Consider the following 10735-nt stretch of genomic DNA (forward strand, 5'->3'; position numbering starts at 1 on the left):
TACAATGGCGCGTGAGTGAGTGCTTTACAATTAGTAATGAATCTCAATGCTCCGTGATGAAGTGTATTGATTGTATGGAGACAGTGAGAGGATGCATATAAACATAAAACATCACCGTAATCAAGCACAGGCAAGTTAAAAAAAATGTTTTTTATTTCCATTTGTGAGCAAGTGGCGAAATATGTTGTTTAAGCGTTACTTTAAACCCTATACTTTGTTGAGCAAATTTTAAGTTGATCGGTCGTCCAGTTCTTGAGATACGCAAAGAACAGATACTTACAAATGCATGCATGCACGCACACACACTCACGTGCACGCACATGCACACACGCACGCTCATGTGCACGCACACATGCAGAATCGCAGTTCTGGACAGCTGGATCTAAATAAATGCTTATATGAACATATCGGTCGGATCAGCGGTGCTGGGCAATATATAGACGACTTCACACCCGGCAACACGCGCAATGAGTCAATTGTTTGGACCGTTCTCATGGTACACACACGCACGCATGGCACATACTGTAGCTATATAGTATACCTTGTTATGCGTATTATTGCTTAAATGTGGCGACGGAATGTGATTTGTCATCAAGCACAACATCCCTGGCTCAATTGCGGTTACCATCACTTCTCACTACAATTGCTTTCCTGTCTCTTCACTCTTTAGAAAACGCAAAGTGACAAACGCAAAACTAAAACGCAAAACATGCTGGTGTTAGCTAAGGCTGTTCAGGTGTCACAATCATAACCTTTCTGAGTATTCTAATTTAAGGAATTTACATGTACCTGAACAATAATGCAAAGAAAGCCCAAAACCAAAAAAAGAAACAGAAACATGACACAATTCAATGGCAATGGATTATTCGCCCACGTAGCACCCACGTAGCGCCCATGGAAATGGACCCTCAGTAGCTGTCAATTCAGCCTACAAACATTTGTCAGTGCCGGTTCATCTGTCCCAGAGCCTATAGCACCACCAAATTAAAACCCTCTTTGTTCACTTTGTGGAGTTGAAGGTCGTCAGCAGTTGTGTCAGAACAGAAGCAGCTGACTGATGTTGTGATGGACTACACAGCTCTCTGGCCCGAGGGATAGAAAGGCTGCTGCTGCTGCTGCTGCTGCTGCTCTCTGCTTGGGAAACCCACAGTGAGAGTTGCATGCCGGTGTCACGCACCGAAAGTAGCAGATCTACAAGCTCATGTGTCTATGGTGTCCTCAATTAGATTTTACTGCAGTTTGATGTAGTATGGTAAGGGTTATGTTATGGGTAAATCGGTTATGGCTAAGGTTAGGGTATGGAAAGGTGTGTGTGTGTGTGTGTGTGTGTGTGTGTGTGTGTGTGTGTGTGTGTGTGTGTGTGTGTGTGTGTGTGTGTGTGTGTGCGTGTGCGTGTGCGTGCGTGAATGTAGTGCACAATTTATGTAAAGCGCCTTCGATAAAGGCGTTATATAAATGCACCATTTACCATTTACAGGGTCTGTACCATTTGGTTCCAAACGATCGATCATTTAGCTGACGACCCCGGAACCCCCTTAAAGACCCCTGAACCACTGTGGTTTAGCATGGTTAAAATGACAAGAATATATAACAGGATAATACTACAGAAAATGCAGTTTACATTGTTCATCGCCACTGAATATCTGCAAATAGCCGATTCAGCTTGATACAGTAACAGTCGCTAAGAAAAAATAAGTAATCGGCACTGGCAGTGACATGCTAAAGTTTACAATGACACCTCCTGTCTGTGTGTTTTTCCTACCAGGACCCATGTCATTGTATGCTATATGAACCCAGTTGGTCAGACCCATGTCATTGTATGCTATGAACCCAGTTGGTCAGACCCATGTCATTGTATGCTATGAACCCAGTTGGTCAGACCCATGTCATTGTATGCTATGAACCCAGTTGGTCAGACCCATGTCATTGTATGCTATGAACCCAGTTGGTCAGACCCATGTCATTGTATGCTATGAACCCAGTTGGTCAGACCCATGTCATTGTATGCTATGAACCCAGTTGGTCAGCACGAGTGCTTTTCACACGTTTTATACCAGAGGCCCATAAGCAGGTCAAGATAAAAATCTCAAGGCACACAATGACACATGCCTTGAGAAAATAGCCACACGTGCGCGTGTGCACGTGTGTGTGTGTGTGTGTGTGTGTGTGTGTGCGCACGTGAGTGTGTTAGGTTAGGTGTGGGTGGGTTTTCATGTTTTGGAGGTGTTTTATGGTGCTTCATGTAGAGTAGAAACAAATACAGTAGGTGGTTGGCTGTAATCTTATATTCCAGTAGGAGGAGGATATAAGACACCAACACAGAACATTGCCCAAGGTCATTAGGTGTTGACATATGACATCATCACCAAGTGACCTTAAACATACTATGCCCCAAACCATCCACGCTAGGCAGTGGGTAGTGGCCTATGTAAATCTGTACCGAGAAATTAACCACTTGTACCCTCTGTACTGGACATGAGTTGCCTCTGCACTTTTTCCATATACGCCAAATCTCATCTCCAAAAATAGACGACCCACAAGCTCACAACGCAGTGTTTCACGTTGTGAGCTTGCAAGATCTAGTATTTTTAGCGATCAGCCCAATATGGCTGCCATCCTTACAGCTGCTGCCAATATTAATATAATTGTTTGTTTTTCACGGGTCCAGGATGAAAATGACATCCTGCTTTATTATGACTGTGAAAGCATGCAAAACATTTCTATTAAGGACGGTTTATAGTTAAATGGCTGTATCTGTGATACAAATCATCAATTATGGTAGGCTATTTTATTAAAAATAGCACATAATCACTTTGATTCAAATTCAACAATCAACTGGTTTGGAGAAGATATTCAACAGTGTACTGTATATATGTGTGCCCTACTTCTGGAGAAGCAGCCATCTTGGATATGTGAATAGATGCATAGTAATGACATGGTGCTGTAACAGTCACTTCAAAGCCATTCCCTAGATTTTGCCACTGGCTAACTCTTCAACAGATTTCATAGAAATGACAAGTAAATATCATTGCATTAAAAAAAGAAAACCTTGACTTGTAAATAGCCTTGATACACAGTAAACGACACAGTAATTCAACACTAAAAGAGTAAGAATGGACCCTTTTAAGATTCAATCCGGAGCTTATTTTAATTACTGAAGCATTGTTTTAACTAATCCGTATGGCGGAGTACTGTATGTTAATACAATACAACTAGCATATCTGCGGTAGTTAGAGGTGGTCTCCCTACGCTTCCATTGAGACATTTTGACCCTGGTTTGAGATACTTTACTGCCTGAAGCTCATAAGCACAATATCTCTCCCAAAGAAGGGAGAGTGGCTGAAATGTGGAGGCCTGGATTAGAATCCCAGGTAGGGCATGAAACTTAAAGCTTGCAGCTTTAATGGTCCATTCTGGAGTGTTAATTCAACTGTGAAATTGTGAAAAGTTTTCAGTAGTTAAATCGCTACGGATTGACACTCAAGCTCCGGGATCAGATATAATTTGCACGTACCTCCAAAATCAGGCCTGAGACGGATGTCGTACCCCTTCAGTAGCTTGTCCACAGTGGCTTTGGCCAAGGACATTCCTGTGTTCCCAGAAGACGAGCTGAGGAGAGAGAAACCATGAGTGTACCAAAGGTTTAGGGCAGTGATTCTGAATCTTTTTCATTTCAAGGTCCCCCCAGTTTGATTATGCATGAGACCAATAATTCTCAAACATTTCCATGATCCACCACTTGATACGTTTTAGACCGCAGACCCTCATCTGAGGTGGAGGGAAATAATAGTGAAATTAATCTGGTTCCCCATTTTGCTGGGGACCGCCCTGGAACTCCCTCACAGACCCCTAGGAGTCCCAGGATCCCACTTTGAGAACCACTGCTTTTAGATCACCAACCCCTATGTGATAAAATGTTTATCTCTGAGACAGCAATCTATACTGTTGAATCCTCAGTGTTAATTTAACTCTGAAACAAAATTAATTTGTACACTCTGAGTTACAGACCCGTAAGGGTCCATTTGGTTCCTAACGATCGATCATTTAGCTGACGACCCCGGGAACCCCCTCAAAGACCCCTGAACCACCGTGGTTTAGCGTGGTTAAAATGACAAGAATATATAACAGGATAATACTATACAGAAAATGCAGTTTACATTGATCATCGCCACTGAATATCTGCAAATAGCCGATTCAGCTTGATATAGTAACAGCTTGATACAGTAACAGTCGCTAAGAAAAAATAAGTAATCGCCAACTGCCCCGACTGAATGAAGTGTCAACTATAGTATGTTGGCACTGGCAGTTTACAATGACACCTCCTGTCTGTGTGTTTTTCCTACCAAGACCCATGTCACTGTACGCTATGCTATGAACCCAGTTGGTCAGCACGAGTGCTTTTCACACTTTTTATACCAAAGGCCCACAAGCAGGTCAAGTCAAAAAATCTCAAGGCACACAATGACACATGCCTTGAGAAAATAGCCACACTCAACGCATCACACTACGCCGTGTTGTGAGCTTGTAGATCTGCTATTTATGCTATTTTTTAAAATTGGGAAATGAGAGAGCACAAAGCACTGGAATATAATATGCCTTGGCACATTGTTTGGGAATCACTGGTCTATACTTTATGATGATACCTCTCACAAGTAACTTTCTAATGGAAAGGTACAGTACCAGTATTTGAGAGATGGATCAAGTTGGTCCCTAAAGTAAGCGTAGTAAGTGAAAATCAAATAATTATATAAACGTATTTGATTTTGACAGACTGAAATCATTTAACAATCAAAACCCTCCCCGGTATAATACTTTAGGAGCAGTATGCAGTATGTGCAGGGGAGCTGAGAGGTTTGAATCAGTGGTTCTAAAAGTGGGGTCCGGGGACCCCCAGGGGTCCTTGAGGGGATTCCAGGGGGTCCCCAGCAAAATGAGTTAATAGTATCCAAATCGGTTCAACCATTTTAACCCTATATTACATAGCTGGCTATTCAAAATTCACAGTTTTTCGAAAATTGCTGATCTACAAGCTCACAACACATTGTGATAAAACACATCGTCTTGGGTACAAAGCCAGATGGGATTCTGCAGCCAAATACATACAGTAAGAGTAATGTACAGTATAGGTATGGCTACCATGACTGACACACCTGCAACCTGGATCACGTGGCCAAGCCTGCAGCTCACCAGCTGAGGTGTGTGTGTGTGTGTGTGTGTGTGTGTGTGTGTGTGTGTGTGTGTGTGTGTGTGTGTGTGTGTGTGTGTGTGTGTGTGTGTGTGTGTGTGTGTGTGTGTGTGTGTGTGTGTGTGTGTGTGTGTGTGTGTGTGTGTGTGTGTGTGACATGTGCGTGTGTGTGTGACATGTGCGTGTGTGTGTGTGACATGTGCATAAGACAAATATGTGTACAGTATGTGGCAAGTATTTTGGGCTGGGGGTTGAGAGAGGAAAACACTAAATAGTGTGTGTGTGTGTGTGTGTGTGTGTGTGTGTGTGTGTGTGTGTGTGTGTGTGTGTGTGTGTGTGTGTGTGTGTGTGTGTGTGTGTGTGTGTGTGTGTGTGTGTGTGTGTGCGCGCGTGCGTACATGTGCATAGAACATGTTGTCGGGGGAGCATGAGGGGGTTGAGATAAGAGGAGGTCAGTTAAAATTGTGTGTGTGTGTGTGTGTGTGTGTGTGTGTGTGTGTGTGTGTGCGCACAGTCCGCACACGCGTGCATGTGCGTGTGGTTGGGGGGGGGGGGGGGGGGGTGTAGTGAGTGTTTGAGAACTTCAAATCATTCCCTCAGGTAGAGAGAAACTCTCAGCTCTGGATAAATCAGGGACATTGCATGGTTCAATTATCTCATGTTGTGCAGATGTTCAGTTTGTTCACCCTGAAAGCAGAGGACTTGTGGGGTTTGTGAACAGAGGACAATTCTTATACACACCTGTACTGCACTGACCACATGTAACATTGTGTATTCCAGTGGTTCTCAAAAAGTTTAATTTCAAGGACCCCCATATCTCTGAGATCTGTAAGGGTCCATTTGGTTCCATTTGGAGTTGCAGACCTGTATAAGGGTCCATTTGGTTACATTTGGAGTTACAGACCTCAGACCTGTATAAGGGTCCATTTGGTTCCATTTGGAGTTACAGACCTCAGACCTGTATAAGGGTCTATTTGGAATCTCCCTAAAGGAGCCCAGAGGGTCCCTCATGGACCCCACTTTGAGCATCACTGGTGTATATATTCCATATAGTTCATGATTGGGGTGTAGAGGCCAACTGCAATCAAAATTCCAAAATGTCAAAATGGATGACAGGGGATCTGAGGGAATCACTAACAACTGTAACTCAAATCCTCCTGAGGTTGATGTAAAAACAAACTGATCTTTGGGTAGCCTATATTATGTGCTACAGCTACAATGTTCATGTCATACTAAGCCAACAACTAAAAGACAACAACAACAATAATAATAATAATAATAATAATAATAATAATAATATGGAAGTGGAGCCTAGGATAAATTGACCTATAATTATTGCACACATTATTAAATTAATAATTTGACAGCATGTAGCAACCTCACCTAAATCTTTTATTTGAAATGTAATTAATTAGCCTATTATTTCTGATATAGTGTTGATGGATATGGCCTATAGTTATAGTTCATAGGTTTGTCAAGTTGATTCTGTGATTCTGTGACTATAGTTATTCATGTTTGCTAAAAAAAAAAAAAAAAGAGAAAAAAAGAAAGACAAAAAATAATCTGAAAGGCCAAGACCTCTGGACGCTTAATTCATCTGGCTGATTGCCATAGCGTAACCTATTGATCGTAGGCTGATTGATCAAATTATTTCACCTAATCATCGACTAAGCCTTGTAGACTAAATGGGCTGTAATTCCAACGGAGATTAGGCAGAAACTCGCCCTGTGCGTTGTAAATGACCATTTTGATTTGATACCGGGAGTTGGCTATATCCATGTTTCACAAAGGCTGGATGTCGTGCACGCGAAAGGTTTTACGCTCGCGCGCGCCTGACAGAATCGTATTATAGAGAGCATAATATCGCTTCCAATATCCCTTATAAGTGGGCCTGTGTACCAGTTAATACGATTGACACTTGACAGCATATTCCTACATTTTGCTGAATGGCTATTTCACGTTCACTAATTGGTTAATCAAAGTGCTCTTACCTTTGAACAAAGCAAACGAAGGACAAAGCCGCCAAAGCAGAGAAAATTCCACATAATTTGTCTTCTTGACGACCCAACATCTCCACAAATCCTAATATGGTTTCAATAATCCAACCGCCAGTGGTCCTCCCAAAACGTATAACGTAAAATTGGCAATCAAAATTAATTGCCTTTAAAAAAAATATCGAATAAACTAGCCTACATCTACGCATGCAATGACTTCATTAAAATACTCGTTTAAACCTCTTAATTGGCCCCCGCTGTTTTTCCCAAGCTATGGAAATCCGTGCAGGTCACAGAGCCCCTCGACCAACAGCAGCAGATCAGACATCTTGCTCGAAAACAGCCTACACGATACTTTTAAAAGTGATGATCAAGTAGTCTTCCGTTAAAAAAAGAAAGTCTGGCACAAATGACACCCGTTGGATGTTCGGCAGCGACGTCTTGGCGTTTTAAATTGGGAGATGGAATTTCCCTGTCCAAATCTGCAGAAGAGGCATGGTTCCAGAGATGCTGTGCAGGCGCGACACTATATATTTCACGAATTCAACAATTTGTTTCGGGCTGTAAACGTTATTGTTGCGCATGGATTCTGGAGCTTCTTTTCCAAATAAAAAAAAGAAAAGAAAAATTAAACCTTCATTCCCCTTTCGTTTGCTGCCGCTGATGATGTAGATCAGCGCAAAGTCACCGAGGGGAAAATGCACATTGAAAAAAGCACTGTGCTTAATATCTGATGCAGACGTCAGAGAGCAGGCTCTATCACTCCTCTGGTGAGAAATTAGATAGCGAGAAATATGGACGCCTCGTAGTAGGCTATAGGCTACGCAGGCTATAGCCTATCACAACATTAGACTGTCCAAAGTCCAAACCTGTGTAAAGCTATATTGGAAAGTCCAGCCAGCTGCCTTCCCATGCGCTGTCCAGCGTTTAAATGGCGATTGGGCGCCTTATGGTCCGCGCATCTTCTCCTACACTAAACAAATGACAATTGAACAGTTGAAAGTGCTCCATGATGAAGAAACCTTCTCGTTCCCATATCGTTTTTTTCCCTGTTTTCTTTCTGTCTTTTTTGGTCGAAATTATAATTTGCCCGGTCGGGGGAGGAGGGGGACACCTAAGGTGAATTCTTTAGCGACAGCCTAACCATTGCCTGTCTTCTTTCTCAAGCCCATTAGAATGCTGTGAGTGTGTCGGTGGTTGGGTTCCGTGCATTTCTTCCACTTTGCCACGTTTTTTGAGAGAACACGCGCGCGCGGACACATACACAGTCTCACATGCGCGCGCGCGCAAATCGTTTGGTGACTTTGAAACTAAACAGTTTTTTGCGCTTGAAACTTTACCTAAAACATACTTAATATCCAACATGTGTGCAAATGGATAATGTGCACGAATCAAACAAGCTTGTATTTTCATATAGAGGACTAGAGGAGGCTTTCTTCGGGGATCTCTGTGCTGTCCAGTTGCCTAGCAACCCAGCGAGCACCGATGCAGTTGTGATGTTTCGAAGTCTATGCGCAAAGGCTCATTTAACCACTTGAACCCCAGCATCCATATTCTGAGAGGGGGGGGGGGGGTTGTGTGTGGGGGGGGGGGGGGGGGGGGGGCATTGGCAGATTGGAAAATCGAAGAGCTTGTTCATCGGCTTTGTGTGTGTGTGTGTGTGTGTGTGGGGGGGGGGGGGGGGGGGGGGATCAGTCCGTGATTTGACCCCCCCAAAATAATCATATTTGAATTTACACGCACTTCGAATTGTAGGAGTTGAGGCATTAGGCCTAGATTTCGTTTAACTCGGTTCCACAGATATTGTGAAAATATTGCCGATATAGGCCTACGTTATTTTCACAATGTTTGACCCTCCTATGCCCAGCTTTGTCTGTTTGTTCCCATCCGGTCACTCTACCCCTGAACCACTGCCGCCCCATGCAGTGACATCAACCTCAACCTTAGGCTATCGATATCAACCTTAAGCTAATCATCTGGGGACCCCCAAAATCATCTGGGGACCCCCCTGGGGGTCCGACCCACAGGTTGAGAACCAATGGTGTAGTGGGGAAAAAGTGGTCCAAGTAGAGCCTTGTGCCAACTCAGGCCAAGGAGAGATGTTGCTGTCATTATATGCTGTAGTGTGGTGTATAGGTCATGACTCATGAGCAGATAGCCTATAAACTTTGTTCTGCACTACTACATTTATATACCAAAAACATCACACCTGTGTGAAGTGAGGGGCGCTCTTATCATCTCCGCCGACCTCCTTCACATGCCCTATAGTTCTTTCACGTCACTGAGATAAGGCATTACACAATGCCCCACTACCACTTCTCGGTCATGTTATACCGACACAAATAATATTAACGAGAATTATATACATAGCCGATTAGCCGATTTGCTCAGACACATGACGTAAATTCTAATTTCATTGTCAATGGCATTTAATGTTTGTGTTAGTACAAAAAGTCGATTTGCTCAGACACATATGAACTATGAAGTAAATTCTCCTTTCATTGTCAATGGCATTTCATCTTTGTGTTGGCACAAAATGCCGATTCTCTCAGACACATGACGTGAATTCTCCTTTCATTGTCAATAGCAAATGTGGCACGAGTTATGACAAAAATCTGTATATAGGAGGGGCTAGCGCCCCCCCAAAAGACAATTTGGCAAAAATGTGGTAGTTTCAGGGAAAGCACCCCTGCTTTTACATCATCATCATCATCATCATCATCATCATCACCATCACCATCATCATCATCATCATCATCATCATCATCGTCGTCAGGACCCGAGGCACTAGGCGAATATAACTCACATAATCAATATTTTAAAGGGGACATCACAGAATGCCAGCATTGACATATGTTAGAGCTATAGCCCTCTAGTCTACACTACAACATGTTGCTGAAGACTCCCTCCACTCTCCCAGAATTTCTCCTGCCCCTTCATCTGTATACTGTATGTCATTCCAGAAAGTAGACACTACACTCCCTGAGCACTGAGCAGGCTTCAAGCGTGCTCTTTAAAATCCTCTGGTAGCCACGCCCCCCCTCCACACACCTGCTGCAAACAAACAGATAGACACAAGCTCCTTTTGTTTGGTAGTAAAAAGAGTGAATAAAAATGGATAAAAATCACTGTACTTTATTCAGAAAAGTTTAAAACAGCCAACATGTTTCGACTCACAGGAGTCTTCATCAGGGCAGGCATCATACCTGCCCTGTTGAAGACTCCTGTGAGTCGAAACACCACCCTCTCCTCATTTTTTAACTTTTTTGAGGATCGCCGCCTTTTTTCTAGTATTCCAGTCCCACTGATCTTTGTAGCACCAGCCCACTTTATTTTAAAACTTTTATTGCACCTCCATCGAGCACCTGGTTGACTCTCTCTTTGTAACTTATAATGTAACTTTACACCTCATGGACATTGAGTGGAGTAGGTTGTTAGGAAGTGAAAACTGCTCAGTCACAAGTGTGTGACAGTTTGAAAGAGAAGTTAATTCATCTTCATAACAAACTGCTTGGTCGATATGTTTTTCTTCTGCAGGTTAGGAGTTAGCTACATG

At 43.0% G+C, this 10735-nt stretch overlaps 1 protein-coding gene across 1 annotated transcript in view; it reads right to left on the reverse strand.

Annotated features, from left to right (window-relative positions):
• gabrb4 (gamma-aminobutyric acid type A receptor subunit beta4) overlaps positions 1–7282 on the reverse strand; it is a gene marked incomplete at its 3' end in the record, with an annotated part of 67380 nt that extends 60098 nt beyond the window's left edge. The window contains exons 1-2 of the mRNA XM_079507532.1: positions 7177–7282; positions 3515–3609 (exon numbers count right to left, since the gene is read on the reverse strand). Coding sequence (XP_079363658.1) covers positions 3515–3609; positions 7177–7256 — 175 coding nt within the window. The 5' untranslated portion in view covers positions 7257–7282. The remainder of the gene's footprint in view (positions 1–3514; positions 3610–7176) is intronic.
• Positions 7283–10735: the final 3453 nt, after the last annotated feature.

The sequence above is a fragment of the Electrona antarctica genome (genome assembly GCF_951216825.1).
Source record: "Electrona antarctica genome assembly, chromosome: 8".
Lineage (NCBI taxonomy): Eukaryota > Metazoa > Chordata > Actinopteri > Myctophiformes > Myctophidae > Electrona > Electrona antarctica.